The 17,172-nt window shown below is 33.2% G+C and overlaps 2 protein-coding genes across 14 annotated transcripts in view; one reads left to right on the forward strand and one right to left on the reverse strand.

Moving 5' to 3' along the window:
- The window catches only part of si:ch1073-188e1.1, a 74,594-nt gene that overhangs the window by 28,548 nt on the left and 28,874 nt on the right, over positions 1 to 17,172 (reverse strand). For both annotated transcript variants that reach the window (XM_021469545.3, XM_073937171.1), the window contains exons 9-14: positions 10,559 to 10,618; positions 5,713 to 5,755; positions 1,920 to 2,249; positions 1,520 to 1,594; positions 1,355 to 1,434; positions 1,212 to 1,230 (exon numbers count right to left, since the gene is read on the reverse strand). In XM_021469545.3, the coding sequence (XP_021325220.1) occupies positions 1,212 to 1,230; positions 1,355 to 1,434; positions 1,520 to 1,594; positions 1,920 to 2,249; positions 5,713 to 5,755 (547 nt within the window). In that variant the 5' untranslated portion in view covers positions 10,559 to 10,618. The remainder of the gene's footprint in view (positions 1 to 1,211; positions 1,231 to 1,354; positions 1,435 to 1,519; positions 1,595 to 1,919; positions 2,250 to 5,712; positions 5,756 to 10,558; positions 10,619 to 17,172) is intronic.
- LOC100006557 (uncharacterized) overlaps positions 2,871 to 17,172 on the forward strand; it is a 43,889-nt gene continuing 29,587 nt past the window's right edge. For 4 of the 12 annotated variants that reach the window (XM_068216415.2, XM_073937205.1, XM_068216416.2 and 1 more), the window contains exons 1-2: positions 2,881 to 3,005; positions 15,803 to 15,841. The gene's annotated coding sequence lies outside the window, so the exon portion shown is untranslated. Of the gene's footprint in view, positions 3,006 to 14,949; positions 15,263 to 15,524; positions 15,686 to 15,802; positions 15,842 to 17,172 lie in introns of those variants that run through there. The other 8 variants (XM_073937203.1, XM_073937208.1, XM_073937207.1 and 5 more) reach the window with 7 other exon arrangements.

Below are 17,172 nucleotides of genomic sequence, written 5' to 3' on the forward strand. Positions count from 1 at the left end.
CCTGCAAAAATGCTTTCTTTGCCATTCCAGATGACTTTATTAATACATTATTTGAGTCATTGTAGAGATGTATGGATGTAGTCCTCCAAGCTCAAGGGAGTCATACACAATATTCATTCTGTTTCCACTGCATCACTTTATATTCTAGACTGGACATTATTTCTGTCTTAGACTTTTGTCTAAGCAAAGTCAGACTTTACTGTCCTAATTAAATAATTAAAAATCAAGGCATGGTCAAATTTTATTTAGGTAAAATAAGCGTAATCTAGAGGCATTTGCCTTTTATATACTGTAGGCCACTTCTGATACCAAATGATCAACTAGAAGTCAAATTATTTTTTGTTGTTTGTCATTTATTTATGTTATGTATACATATGTAGACACACACACATAACTCCTATTGCATCACCCATAAACTTATTTGAAAGGTGGTAAAAATGTTATAAAATTAAATTAATTAATCCAACATTACTGGCAAAGTAAATTATCAGTATATACCATATTTTCTGGAAAAGATATTGCTACTTTAAGTACACTCTCAGAAATAAAGGTACAAGAAAAGGTACCACCCCTGTGACAGCTCTCGTAATTTTATTTTTGAGAGTGTAATATTGGTTTGAGAGTTGAGATCCAAATGTGTGATCTATAATCCAGAAAATATGGATTATACATCACACATTGTATAATCCATATGATATATTATTGTATAATCCCGCCTGCCCCCCCAAAAAATTATTTATAGGGGTAACGAACTGCAGTTTTTATGATCCAGATATAATATTAGCAAGACTGTACTGTAAAAAGTATCATGATTATCAAGTAAAATGTATTTATTATGTTTTTAAAACATAAATATTCAGAAAATAAAAGTTAGACAATATGCTTTATAATAAAGTTTCTTGTTTTTGCTCTTCTTTCACAAATTTAAGTTCAAACCCCTGTTTCTTAAAAATGATCTCTCTCTGAAAAACCTCTCAAACTGACCTCTTGCTAAAAAATTACTTTCAGTAAAATGAATTAACAACTTTATTTGTTACTCTGTGTCTACATTGGACATGGGAGATCAGAGTACAAACGATCAAGTAAATGTACATTTCTAAACTCATTATGAGTGAGTTGTCATTGTTATTTCTAAGTAATGATTCATTTTCAAACCACAAAATTAACACTGATTTACTGATTTACCCCAGGTGAGCTGGTTCAGTGCTTACCTCTACACTCTGCTGATGTCTGTTTGAACAAAAAGAACATTACATCGGTTAATTACAACAAAATGAACAATGTTACATTTGAACATTATTTTTGTGCACTACAAACTTTATATTTTCATCATGTTAAAACTGTTGTTTGGCACCTGTGATAGTAAATCCCACCAGCAACAGCAGCAATAACAACAAGACATTCCGGCTACAGCACCTAAAGACAGAACTGAAACTGATAAAGATAGAATGTATCAATAACAAGATAACAACAAGCCATCAAAGTAATAAAATTATTGATTGCATTATTAATTTATTACCAGAATCTGAAGTGACAGATTCTCCCTCCTTCTCTGACATTTTCTTGACTACATCTCTTTTAGTAGCAGAAACATCTGAAACACAAACCAACAGATGATTTACGGTCATTTTGGAAAGAAAGCTCCATGCATGGTCTTGTGACAACAACTGTCTAAAAAGTTACATTGTCTATGTAACTTTATTTAGTATATTTGGTACCCAGCTTGCACTTTAATGTTGTTTGTTTTCATCAATCATGAGGTTAAAGACACCAAATAGGCTAATCAATTTGAAATCATTCTAGAGAAAAAAAAAATCTACACACAGGAAAAGTTCATAAAAGATCTGCATAATGAGAAAGCAGGCAAAAAGAAATCAGATATCAGCAATACACTGGGATGTGATTAAAAAGTGACTCACTATGGACAGAAACATTGAAGATATTTTCATGGATGGTGCCGCTGCCGATGATCTCTTGATGATAATCTCCAGAGTCTGTGCTTGTGGTGTTCATGATGGTCAGAGTTCCAGTTTCATAGTCTAGCTTCAGTCGGCCTCTGAATCTCTCATTCACTTTATTACACTGCACATCAGTGCAAGCAAAACTGAGATCTCCAGTGAGTTGAGCGATAAGAGTGTTGTTGAAATAATATTTAACATCTTCCTGTTGGGTTTTTGTAACATTGGTGGGTAGAGTGACTGGATCTCCCTCCATCACTGAAACTCCATATGAATCAGCTCCAACAATCCCTGGAGAAGAAATTAGCATTTAATCATTATTCATTCTGTGATAGTAGGACAAAACTGAACTTCAAAACATATTTAGGTCTACACTGTAAAAATATCCATAGCAAATCTTTCCTTATTCGTGACTCATGTTTTTTTTCCCTGTTTATTTGTGCGTTTCAATTGTATTATGGGATCTTGATCTTTCTTCTGACAACTTTTAACCTTGAAAAGTGCGAAAAGGTGATTTTTAATAACTTTTAAAAATAGTTTAAAGTGATATGTTGTCTGGATTTGTGTTGTAAATTGTTACAAAAAACAAAAAACAAACAAAAAAAAAACATTTTAATGCCTTGTCTGTGATTTTTAAAACTTTTTTTCTATTAATTATTCCTCATACATCACCCTTTAAAAATAAAAAAAGTCATTTTGTTAAACTGTATAGTTCATTTTTTACACAACCGTAAATAAACAAATTAGGCTTAGATAATTATATCATCTTATCATTAACTATTTATTCAGATATCATGGAAGCAAAATCAACTATTGAAAACAAACAATTGAAGCGAATTTGTCTTCGTTTTCTATAAGCAGAGTTCAGTAAACACTGCTGTTTTATTGTAGCCTTGTTTATTAAAAAGCGCCATCGTGTGTTGACAAAAGGGACTTGAATGCGTCTGGCGTCAAAGATTTCTTGAACGCAGCGGAAGAGCCAAAATGCGTCATTTCATAACTTCTCGGATGGCGGTTTGTTTTGCTTATTTTCTGACAACCTAATCTGTAAGTAAACTTTTCTTGAATGTGACTTATACGCACGTTTGATTAAAATATCACCCACGGAATTAAAACTATATATTTTATCGCTTAGTGAAGAGATTTTGATACCAGACTCATTAATACATCGCGTTATTAAATAAATGAAAAGTCATCATAACATTCGGTAACACTTTACAAAAACAGTACACGGTGATGTGTTAGTAAACTAAGCATTACTTTATTATGAATTAATGATGATGCGCTGATCATGAACTAACTTACAGCCACAATTCATGTGTGAATAGCTACCTTATTTACATGTTAGTACATAATTGTTTGTTAAATAACGTATTTTTACCACACTAGTTTATACTTATGAATAATTATATCGTGACTAGGCTACTTGGAGGGGTACATCATCATTCTCAACTACCCATGAACTCTTATGTACCACACTGAATAACAACAGTTCAAACACATGAGCTCCTGAATTAATTAACGTTAGTAGTTAAAGGTGCAGTTGGTGATTGCCTTCAGAAACCTTTTTTGTTGTGTGCTGGTTGAAAGTCTCTTGACATTCCAATTACTAAATGAATGATCTAAATGATTGTGTTTTTTTATTCCGGGTAAGGCTTAAAACAAAAAAAAAATTCATCCAATAAAAAAATATTGTCAAGCCAATAATTCTCATAATTCTGAAAAGTAGCCCAAACTGTCTGTCAACAAAAGTAGATTTTGTACAACTGCAAACCTCTGCTCATGCAGATCCACCGATGCTCGTGTGCTGCGGTCCAGGGACACGAGTGACGGTGGTAAAAAAAATGCTGAATCAAAACTTTAAAATCTAGAATCAATATTGGAGTTACTTTTGCACGCTGGAGGAAGGATGACACCATCGCTGAAGTATTTCTCTTAGACAGGTAATGTTCTGTTTAAAAAAACATTTTAGTCAAACAAAGCTGATGTAGATTGGGTTGTTACAAATGGGTTATATGCACCAAAGTGTTGTTTAGCCACTGAAATCTCCTGCATGGTGAAAGATTGATGTGACTATTTTTAGTTTCATAAGTTCCTTTTACATCGATAATGTAGATTTCTATTTAGTTTAACAACAAAACATCAGTAACTAGCTCTATTCCACCTAGCCTGCTTTACTGAGCTGAACTTGGTTTTATATTCACATTGGGTAATTTTTGAACAATGACAACCTGACACACAAGAGTAATAAGTGTAATTCCTGCAGCCCACCAGCCAATCACTATAGGCATACAGTAGTCGCTTTAGGAGAAAGTGAGAGAATCGTTCAGAATTGAAGTAGTATTATAAAGTACTATAAAAGCTTTCTAATTGGCGAACGACATGATCTAGACCACAGGTGTCAAACTCAGTTCCAAAATGGCCGCAGCTCTGCACAGTTTATTTCCAACCCTAATTAAACACACCTGATCAAACTAATTGAGTCCTTCAGGCTTGTTTGAAACCTACAGGTAAGTGTGTTGGAGCAGGGTTGAAACTAAACTGTGCAGGGCTTCGGCCCTCCAGGAATTAAGTATGACACCCCTGATCTAGTGGGTCTCTGTCATCTTTAATGTGCGCATTCGTGATTTCAGGAGGCGTGGCTTTGGACGGCAGGGAAGGGATTGTGTTTCAAACATATTATGGTAACCGGTTAACATTTAGGCAGAACACCTACTGCACCTTTAATGATGATGTGCCCTTCCAAGTAAAGTCATGATACAATTATACATTAACAGCTCATGAGTTCATGTTGGTTGCATTTAGCTTAAACTTGTTAATATTATTTAACAATAATGTACTAACAAGTGATTAAGGCAGCAATTATTCACACATGACCTCATGTAATAAAAGTTAGTTCATGATTAGCGCATGCCTTAATTCAACATTAGTTTATAATAAAGTAATGTTTAGTTTGCATATTAAAACATCATTATTCATGTACTGTTGTTGTAAAGTGTTACTAAACATTCTTTGACTAGTAAGTGTTGTGCTCTTGCCATGTCGTTTGTGCGTTCTGAAATGTGCCTGAAATGTCTCTAGGCTATGAAAATGAGTCACTGTCTCCACAGCTATTAAAGACAACAATAAGGATGAAGTAATAAGTTGATTTGCAACAAGTGTAACATAAAGAATTATCAGTTTGTTGTTCAGTTCGTCGAGCGGTGATATAATGCAATTCAAGGAGATTCCATTGATTTCCAATGTTCTTAGCGAGTTGCACACCTTTCGTGCACATCCTTATGTTCCACATTTTGAAGTTAGTCCAACAGCAAGTTTTTAAAAATCGTAAGACTAAATCTTTTTTTAAAAAAGGTTTACTGAAAATATGCAAAACAAAAATACTAAAGGTACAATAGACTCGAAATAGCTTGGTCAAAAACTGTGTTGCTTCCAACGTCCATAACTGCAGTCTGACTGACTGAATGACCTCATGACATTTTACTGTCGGAAACCAAAATATCAAAGTAAAAGTTTTTTAATTGTATTAATTATTAAATTATGAATATCACTATGAATTCTTATTATATTTAAATATCAATTTCCACCATGTTTTAACCTTTATAACTAAATTATTATCACAAATGAATTATGCATAACTGGCTTTTACAAAAGTAATACGTTGATTTACAACAAGTGTAACTCATGATTAAAGTAAAAAAAAAAAAAAAAAAAGATAGAATGGACAAGATACAAATCACAAGAAGCCTCTTACCAACTGGCAGAAGCACCAACAGTACAGAGATATTCATCCTCATCTGAAAAATAATGTAATTTCATTAAATTGGAAAACATGCATTCTGCTTTGTGATAAACAAAAAAATTAAATAAAATAAAAGCAAAAGGCACTGGTCATGAGAGAACTGTAACTTTTTAATAATTATTATTTTAATATGACTGCCCTGTATAAATGCCCAGTTTTGTCTGTTTTTAAATACAAGCAAACTTAGAGTAGGCAGATCATCATTTTAGTTGCATCATTGTGAAATATATAATGCAAAGTAAAACAACTAGCAGTAAACATTTAGTGCCAATGCCGCAATGGTCAACAATAAAGAAAAAAGTATAGGAATCAAAATTAATTTTCACTAAATTATTTATGTTGGGTATTTATTTTTCCACCAAATCCTAACATGTAATAGTGTGTGATCTATTCTATTAATTAATGAGTTAATTAATGAGCCATTGACAGTTGGAATTGTTACACAATGCTATTTATCAACTCCTATGAACTTTTCCTAATACAAACTTCTCATTCGTGACTATTGACCTCAAAATCATAAGTAACAGGTATTAAATCCAGTTCCTGGAGGGCCGTAGTTTTGCACAGTTTAACTTGAATCCTAATTAAACACACCTGATCAGACTAATTTAGTCTTTCAGGCTTGTTTGAAACCTACAAATAAAGCTGCGGTCACACTAGAGTTTGAGTTTGTCAAATTCTGTCGTACGGCTCTGCGAAAAGGGGCGGGATTAAACAAGATGATTAGACATTTAAAAAGCGAGCGATTGCTTCATATTTAAAATTTCTGTCCAGAAAGGTCATGTTTTGATCCTCGATTGGTCTCACGCAGTCTAGTGATGCCATTTCGCAGGTCAGAGTTCACCAAGCTTGAACTTTGCACCACAGCAACCTGCGAAACTTGACACTTGAGCCTGCGTTTCCGGTCGGATGCATTCGCATGCGTATGAATGGAAGTGTATGGGAGGAAAAGCCCAGTGCGACCGCAGCTTTAGTGTTTTGAAGCAGGGTTGCAGCTAAACTGTGCAGAGCCATGGCACTCCAGGAACTGGATTTGACACCTGTGCCGTAAGTCATAAGTGTCATTTTTTTTACATTTTTTTAATGAGATTAGTAAATAAGATTTTCTTTGATGCGTGCTGTGTTAGGATGACAGTATTTGCCTGAGATACAACTCTGGGATCAGGGGCCTGTACCATTATGCTGGTTGAACAAACCCAGGATTATAGGATTAGTTTTGAGTAGAAAAATCCAAAGCAGTGCAATCAGGCTTTTTTGGTACCATGATGCTGATCATGACCTCTCTTTGATAACTCAGACTTTGATTTTGAGTTTATGAGCGCATGCAGATGAAGGCGGGATATCATTAGCAAATGGCCAATCACAGTCCTCGAAATGTGAAGATACTGTGATTGACTTCTCTTGAGAGAGTCAGGGTAATTAATAACCAAAGATAAAAAAACAGGAGAATTTAAAAATATTTACACAGAAAGATGAAAAGAGCTGACCATGAGGGAGAAAAACAAAAACTAAAAAAGCTTTTTTTAAGTATAGTTGATTTGTATAGTTTATTTTATATATATAATATTATATATATATATATATATATATATATATATATATATATATATATATATATATATATATATATATATATATAAAGTATTTACAGTTGAAGTCAGAATTATTAGCCCCCCTTTGAATTTTTTTTTTCTTTTTTAAATATTTCCCAATTTATATGTAACAGGGCAAGGGAATTTTCACAACATGTTTGATAATATTTTTTCTTCTGGAGAAAGTCTTATTTGTTTTATTTCAGCTTAAATAAAAGCAGTTATAAATTTTTTTAAACACCATTTTAAGGACAATATTATTAGCCTCTAAGCTAAATGTTTTTTTTGATAGTTTACAGAACCAACCATCATTATACAGTAACTTGCCTAATTACCCTACCCTGCCTTTAACCTAATTAAGCCTTTAAATGTCACTTTAAGCTGTATAGAAGTGTCTTGAAGAATATCTAGTCAAATATTATTCATCATGACAAAGATAAAATAAATCAGTTATTAGAAATGAGTTAATAAAACTATTATGTTTACAAAAGTGTTGAAAATCTTCTCTCCGTTAAACACAAATTGGGGGAAAAAATTTCTTCAGCTTTGGCACTTAAGTAAGACACTTGATTGCACTGTGGTGCGGTGGTGACGGCTTAAATAGCACATCATATCCGTTGTCTTCGCAGCTTTGTATGGCAGCAATATTTACAGTGTTTTCACACAGTTTGTGTTTTGTCTGTTTTCTTGTTACCGTCCTCTTCAGTGACTGAAAAACCAAAATGTTGCCAGATGTTGGACTTATAAGAGGACGAGGCATCCTCTTTTTCAGTTGCACTAATATTGGCCTGCTACTGCTGCTAGCTTAAGCAATCAGAATGCATGTGACAGCAGGTGAAATGTAGCTCAACCAATAATAGAAAACATATATATGTATGAAATATATATATATATATATATATATATATATATATATATATATATATATATATATATATATATATATATATATATATATATATATATATATATATATATATACACACACACACACACAGGGCTTAACATTAACACTCGCCAAATGCGGGTAGATTTCCCCTGTGGCGGGTTAGACAGACACAGCCACTAGCCAGTTTGGCTGGTTGAAAATCATTTTTAAATTGTAGTTTTCTTAAAATCAGGGTACGACAATAAAGATGGCCGAATATGCATGCAAATGTGATCTTAGAATCGAGAAGCAGCACAACTGACAAAACTAATTATGTTTGCAGCAGCAATAGAAAGCAGTTGAATACCGAATGAGAGGATGATCACTTGTGCGCACAGCTGATGTGATGCGCACTCCCGTTTCCTTGCGCGAAACAGCCGTGCCTAGAAACGGAACTGGTGTTATCGGTTCTCTTTCAAATAAACTAGACAAAAAGTAATGCTATATAACATTGCTTTATGATGAGGTTAACTCCCCACTAAGCTCATATATAATCTTTTCTATCTCTTGATTAACAAATGATCTTTGTAAATGTATATGTAATTAAACAAAAAGACCCATTATTAAACTAAAATAGGTTATGTGTAATGGATTACAGCTAAAATAGTCATATAAAAAATTTAATTAGACAATTCTTCATTAAAATAAGACGATTTTGATATGCGTTTTACTATAATGACCATGAGTGTCTTTATTGCATCAGAGATGTGTCATTTTGCTTACAGATGACTTGTGGAATCTCGGTTAGTGAGCACCAAATCAGAAAATAACCTGCCCTGGAGCAGGTCAGCCATACAGTATAAAAGACCTGAGCTTCACTCATTGCACCCGAAACAAAGAATTGGTGCAAATTAAACTGAAACATGTTTCATGATGTGAATCATGGTACAGGCCCCTGGAATCTTAAAAAAAAAATCACCTTTAAAGACATCTAAATGAACAGCTGGCTATGCATATTATTATTAAATAGAGTTTTTTTTTTTATATTTATTTATTTAACGTAGTACATTTAACAAATGTTGTCATTGGAATACGATCTTCACTAAATATTCTAATGATTTTTGGCCTAAAAAGAAAATCAATCATTTTGATGGATACAGTTTGTTGACTATTGCCACAAATATACTATCGCCAAATATATAAGTAGCATCCCATTGGGCTTCCTCTGATATAACCATTGTGTGCTGTTGGTGATGTTTTCATTGGTGATTTTGAGGCTAAATTTGGCCACTACTTCCTATTTTTCAGCAAATGGAATACTTTTTGGTGACAAATCTTACTTTGACACATATTTTGGTAAAATGTGTTGGGAAACTCAACAATACTGGTGGTTTTTCCTGTTGGTAAGAGGTCCAATTTGTACTTTTTACTGTTGATTATCAGTTGCAGTGCATGGAGTACTGTGTGTTCCCGAGTGTAAGAGAGACCTTTGCACATGTATTAGACATATCTAGTGTCTAGTAAGTGTATGAGAAAATCAAAACAAACAGCTCAGCTCTCAGAACATCCACAGAATTCCATATAAAAGCCAGAAATGTTTTTGCACAGGCCTATCCAAAGTGCTATTGGTGCCACCTTATGATCAACAGCAAAAATAAAAAAAATTGACCAATTCCCAACATGGAAAACTAGCTACAATCAAGAAAGCATGATTATTTGGTGTAATAGCTTGACAATCAAAAAATGTAATTATAATAGAAGTCAATGGGGCAAAAATGGCCCTGAACATAACAGAAGGATAGTCAAATTATACAACACACACACAAGGGTTAATAAAGAACACTGGACAGAAGAAACCCTTAGAAAGTCATAAGCAGCTAAAAATACACCGTGAGGAATCAACATCTGCTCTTCCGCATAGAGTTTGACTTCCGCTTCTGTTTAGCTTTTTATAAAATGGGATAAACTATCTTGTAAAAATGTACTGTTTAGGTTAAATACTATTGTAAGGAGCATAAAGTACTGGTTCTGTCTTTCAGCAGAAATGCAAGTCAAAGTGCATGTAGTTTTAAGGTGGTTTAAGATATCAGCGCACGATGAGTGAAAGGATCGAAATAGCACAAGTAGAATTGTGGAGTACGTGAGAGATCATTGATATAGTGTGACTATTTCGTATTCTAATGAAAAGCAGTTCAACAATTGCGTTCGCCACCATCGGTATTGAAATCGCTGTATTTTTTATTTATAATGTTTCCGTTCCGTTACCTCTGAAAATAACATTCCCGAAAACAACATAAGCATACAAGACATATTATAAAACATTTTCCCTTTTACCCACCAAGAGTGACTTTTCCTTCTTCTTTAAGCTTTTCTGTTCCTACTTTCTTACTTCTGCTTCCTGTTAAAATGGATGACAAAAGGATTCCACCTGGTGTTATCTAATGTCACAGCGCTACAGGATGTTCGGACAAAACTGGCGTTGCATTGCAATATTGAGTTCTTTTGCAATATATATTGTATTTAGAGTCCCAAACTGTTTGAATAGATCTATTTTGAAAGAACTGATTATTTTATAAAGATTGAGGTGATTTTGGAGGAAGTGCATCTGCATAAAATATAATAAACAAATAGCTAACATTGATACAGTTGAGTAAATAGAGCAAATATATAACTGAATTAAATGGTGCTTTATGGTTTAACTGTATTCAGCTGCAAAAATTTACTTATAAAATGTATACAAAAAAAATAAAAGAGTAGTTTTTATGGTAAAAATAGTTAAATACATGTTATATTTTTTGTGCTTGTTCGCTTTAAATTTAAGGGGCGGAGCTTGAAATGTTTGACCAATCACAATAATCTGCCCGTGAGTGCTCAACAATTGCTAAGCAACATCACCATTGAAAGAAACTCAAAACATATGTCATTCAGTAATACAACAGTCATTCAGTAATATAACAGTATTATTATTAACAGATTATTATTAACAGATTATTAATAATACATTTTCTCATAGCGATTAATTGCTGAAGCTTTTTCAGGACATGTGGTATTATCACGATATTGACCTAAGCTGCAAAAAGGTATAACAACTAGATGCTTATGTTTCAACCCAATTAAATTGCAAAAGTATTTTAAATTACATTAGTAAATGCTAGTTAATTGATTAAAATTAACAAAAAAAAACAGATGTATTAGTTGCTTTGTTAATATAATTTTTTTTTAAACTTAAATTTTATTAGGTACTAACTCAAATTAATAAAATGATAAGGATTTGTAATCAGATTGTGATTACGATTTTAACATTAACTAAGAAATGAACATCACCTAAGGTTATTGAAAGCTTTCATAGCGAGTTAAGTTAAACTAACTAATGTTAACTATTGCACAGTGTTAACGTACAACAGTCCAATAAACAGTCACAAAAAGTTCAATCTATATTTCAACATGTCATAGGACAGAATAACGTCAAAATGTTTGAAATTTAAAGCTAATTAAATGATTAAGTCTGCAAGCATCTGGCGCTGTGATTAACACCACTGCAAATTCAATGCAAATATTCCTAAAAATGCTCTCTAAAAGTTTTAATGTTAATATTGTGCATCAAGATAGCAAACTATTGAAAAAAACAAAAGTACCTCATTAAATAAATATATACATGTGTGCCAAATTGAGGATGCCTTTTTAAGAATTTGAGTGAACAATAATAAATAAAAATATTACAGAAAATACTATAGTAGATGCCTATATTACACATAAATAAACGATATAGGCCTACATGATGCACATGTTTTTACTGTATGTACACATAAAATGTTTATTTTACATGTAAAGTAACATTTTGGGTCTTTGTTACATCCATTTTACACTCTCAGAAATAAATCTGACACTGGAGCAGTACCTGTTCAAAAGGTACACCTTGGTATTTTACAGCTGCACAGTGCCTTTAGGGTACACTTTTGTACCATGAGGTACAGATTCATACTTTTTTAGGTATTACTATATACAGTTAAAGTCAAAATTATTAGGTCTCTTATGGATGTTTTTTATTATTTCCGAAATGATGTTTAACAGAGAAAGGAATTTTTCACAGTATTTCTGATAATATGTTTTCTTCTATAGAAAGACTGATTTGTTTTTATTTCGGCTAGAATAAAAGCAGTTTTGTCTTTGTACAAATAATTTTTAGGTATTATTATACAATAATTGTTTCAACTGTCTACAGAATGAATAACTCCTACTTGCCTAGTTAACCTATTTAAGCCTTTAAATGGCACTTTAAGCTGAATACTATAGTGTTTTGAAAAATATCTAGTCAAATATTATGTACTGTCATCATGAAAAGACAAAAGAAATCAGTTATTAGAGATGAGTTATTAACACTTATGTTTAGAAATCTTATTTTTGTCAAACAGAAATGGGGGGGGGGGGGCTTCAACTGTGCTTTAAAGACCCGTTTAAATCCTTTTTGAAAAGTTTGTATCTCTTAGTAAAACATGCATTTTCTGTTGCACATATTGGAAAGTAATGTCACAGTAATAAAAAAAATTGTAAATTTACAAAGGAACAGACAATGACACCTCACACAATAGCACCAAATTTAAATGTAATTTTAAAACAAATTTTATTATATACATTTTTGAATTACTAACCTACACATTAAGAACAAGGACACACATATTCAAGTGGATGCTGCACACTGGTGGTGGTGTGGAGAGACCCCTCATAATTGTGAAGCACTTTGGGTGTATGGCCATACACAATAAATGCGCTATATGAATACATTACAATATTCCATAATGACATATGCTGCTGCATTCCAGACTCAAAATTAGTATTTTACTTTAACTTTTTATGGATGGATAATAGCATCTACAATACCAATTGAATTTGACATCCAACCTTTTAACTCAGGGCAGACTGAGAGGGTTGCACCTTAAAGGGTTAGTTCATCCAAAATTGAAAATTTGGTTATTAATTACTCTTAACTAGTGTTTTCAAAGGAGCTTCATATGATTACAATAAAACCACTGAAGTCACGTGGAATCTTTTGTCAAAGTTTTTGGTTCCTTTTAAGGACTTTTAACATCTCTGGACAGCTGCTGTTTATGAAGAATGAAAGAGCTCTCAGATTTAGTCTAAAATATCTTAAGTTGTGTTTTGAAGATAACAAAGGCCCCGGAGGTTTGAAACAACGTGAATAAATAAAAGATTAGTTCAATAAATGCCAATTATGTTATTGATTAATCAGCCTCATGTCATTACAATCCAATTCGTTTATCTACAGAACACAAATATATTCTAGATGAAATAAGATAGTTTAGATGAAATCTGAGAGCGCCCTTGTCCTGTATAGCAGTGGTCCCCAACCTTTTTCTAACTGCGGACCGGTCAACGCTTGACAATTTTACTGCGGACCCGGGGTTGAAATAATAACAATAATAAACATGAATCCACTGTGTACTCATGTGGAACTTTATTAGCATATTGCTTCAACATTACAATGCTATTATAACATTAGGAAGTAATAATTTAATTAACACATTGCTCAAACAATATAACATATTATAACATCAAAAATTGTCGGTAACGCTAAATTAATGGGAGCCCTGAGCTTGTTTCTTTGCAACGAGATGGCATGGCAGAAGGAAGAATACCGGTCCTAGGCCCAGGGGTTGGGGACCACTGCTCTAAACAATAGACCAGCTATCTCAAAAACATAGCAAGAATCAGATGCTTTGTTTCTAGTGAAGATTTAGAGAAACTTGTTCATGCTTTTATCAGCAGCAGGGTGGATTACTGTAATGGACTCCTCACTGGTCTTCCTAAAAAGACAGTCAGACAGTTGCAGCTCATCTAGAATGCTGCAGCCAGAATTCTGACCAGAACCAGAAAATCAGAGCACATCACACCGGTCCTCAGGTCTTTACACTGGCTGCCAGTTACATTCAGAATAGATTTTAAAAGTATTATTACTGGTCTATAAATCACTAAATGGCCTAGGACCTCAATACATTACAAATATGCTCACTGAATACAAACCTAACAGATCACTCAGATCTTTAGGATCATATAAACTAGAAGTTCCAAGAGTTCGGTCAAAGCAGGGTGAATCAGCTTTCAGCCACTATGCCACCCGCTGCTGGAATCAGCTTCCAGAAATGATCAGATGTGCTCCAACATTAGGCACATTCAAATCAAGACTGAAAACACATCTGTTTAGCTGTGCCTCTACTGAATGAGCACTGTGCTGCGTCCGACAGATTGCACAACTATGTTTTTCTCTTCTTCTTCATTCTTTTATTACATTTTACCTGTTTTTTTGTTTATTTTTTTACTCATTTTTATTATTTGTTTTTATTTTTATTTTACTTGTTTCTTTTATTTTTGTTTATGTAAAGCACTTTGAATTGCCACTGTGTATGAAATGTGCTATATAAATAAACTTGCCTTGCCTCTATAGACAGCAATGGTCTCCATATGTTCAAAGTCCAGAAAAATATCATCCTTAAAACTGATGATATGCCTTCAGTGTTTCAATCTGAATAAATGAACAAACTACAAGACTACTTAGTTCTTCTCAGTGTCAGTATAGGGTGCACATTCCCTTGCTGTGCAGGGAAGTACTGTATATGTCGAGTAATTAGTGATGGGTTGTTCTTAAACGATACATTCATTTTGAATGATGAGAATGATGAGTCTTCTCATGGAGTGATTCATTCATTTGTGCAGGTGGAGGAGAAGACTAGTTCCTTTATCGAGTGTTCTATTGGGTTTGAGGCGTTTATTAAACACATGAAAGACAGAAGCCAATTATATGCAGTCAGAGCCGGAAAAGATTTCATCCATTAATTTCTCAAGTCCTCAGGTTGGAGTCATCTCTCTTTACATGCCGTCACGTGATGAACAAACAACTCAAAAACCAGAAGACTCGAAAGGTGAACTAATGGCTCCTTTTGGCTCATAGTGTGTGCATTGTCTAAGCTTATTAAGGACTGTGTGTGATGTGAACGAACCAATCAAATTTGATGACCAGTCAAAAAAGGTGAGCTGATATAATCATAGACCATGATTGTTTTTTTTTTCTTACAGCATTCTAGTTATGATTTATTTATTTATTTGTAGTGTGAGCTAAGTTTGGACTAAAGTAATTGTAGATGAGGTTGAAAGCAACTCGTAATATTTTAATAATATTTTGGCAAATTGAGCAAAATGATAAAAAAAAAATAATAATAATTTGTTCACCTTGCTGAACGAGACCCAGAGGTCAGAGTCAGTAAAATGATACAAACTTTCTATCACTGCAGGTAATATATCAGCAGGTGAAACCAAGTGCGATATGTAAATGTGCACTCTATACTGACACTGAGGAGAAGAATCTGTTGAATAAAGATATTATATTTGTTTTATGTGCACACAAAAGGATTCTCGCCACTTTCAAATATTCTGATTGAACGACCCACTCAAGGTACAAGAATATTTTGAGATTTTTTGGTATTTTTCTGGACTTGAATGAGTGGGATCCCTTGCTGGAAGATGAGGGAGCTATTGGATTTTACCTAAAATATCTTAATTTGTGTTTCAGAGATGAACAAAGGTCTCAGAGATTCGGAATGACATAAGGGTGAGTAATTAATAACATAATTCAAATTTTTGAGTGAATGAACAATAAATGAAATGTAAACAAATTCTCTTTAGAGCACAAAATGAGTGGGACTGTAGTAATAAATAGGGCTGCAACAACGAATCGATTAAATTAACAAAAATCAATTACTAAAAGCGTTAGCAACGAATTTCATAATCAATTCATTGTGTCACACGACACAGGGCGGTTGATTATTTAAAAACACTTTAGTTCAGAGCGGAGTGAACCTGGTCTCTCTCGCGCACTACATACAGAGTTCGGCGCCTCTGACAGGGATGAGGAGCAAGGGAGTTCAACAGCAGGGACCGTAAAGTCCCTGGTACTGATGTTTTAGTCATTATCCAGCTTGAAAAGCATGACACGTTAGCTTGTTTACCCTTAGAGGCAAATGAGAAAATCAAACTGAGCTTTGGTGCGGTGTCTGGTGCTGAGCAGAGCTCCCAGTATGGGACCGTTGGAATAGTGCTTCTTTTTTTCGAAAACAAAACCAACTTAACCCTGCTAAGAAAGACGTGTCATATCACAATTATGCAGCGTTTTAACTGCCTAATGCTTAATTTATGTTTTAGACATAAAACAAAACATTTAGAGTTTGTAAAACACACAAGGAAGTCTAACAATCCATTCAAATATAACTTGTCTGTGTTTTATTCATATCAGATACACATTACACATAAAGAAAGTAACTATAAAGTTGAATCTTCTCCAAGTTCCCCAGCCACTTACTTGCATGTATTTGGGGAGCAACTGGTGAATTTACGTGCTGAATCCTGCATGTTCTGCTTTTTATGAATGAGGCAAACGTGCAGCCGCAAGTAAACATGTCGACGACCATCTTACGTTACAGATCACCATCACTTACACGTTTATGTGAACTGGTAAAACTTCTGTTTGAGATTACATGTCATTAAGATTATTTTTCTTACCCAATTAAAAAAATAATTTAACTTTTTTTAAGCAAAAAATATTTTTAGATGTTTTTTTTTTAGAAAACAAGACATCATTTATGTTTATTTAATGTGTTTAGTATGTATCTTGATTTAAAAAATATTTAGATATTTGGATTAAAAACAGGACAAAACTACTTAGTTTATTATTATTGTTGTTATTATTGTTATTATTATTAATAATAATTATTATTATTATTCATTTTTATATTTTTTTTATTCATCGGAAAAATAATTGACAGATTAATCAATTATTAAAATAATCGTTAGTTGCAGCCCTAGTAATAAAGCTTATTTCTAAGATGATATTAGCTAGCGTCATAAAAAATACACGTAAGCATGTTTTCTGGTGTAATATATATA

This window comes from Danio rerio, chromosome 22, assembly GCF_049306965.1.
Source record: "Danio rerio strain Tuebingen ecotype United States chromosome 22, GRCz12tu, whole genome shotgun sequence".
In the NCBI taxonomy this organism is placed as follows: domain Eukaryota; kingdom Metazoa; phylum Chordata; class Actinopteri; order Cypriniformes; family Danionidae; genus Danio; species Danio rerio.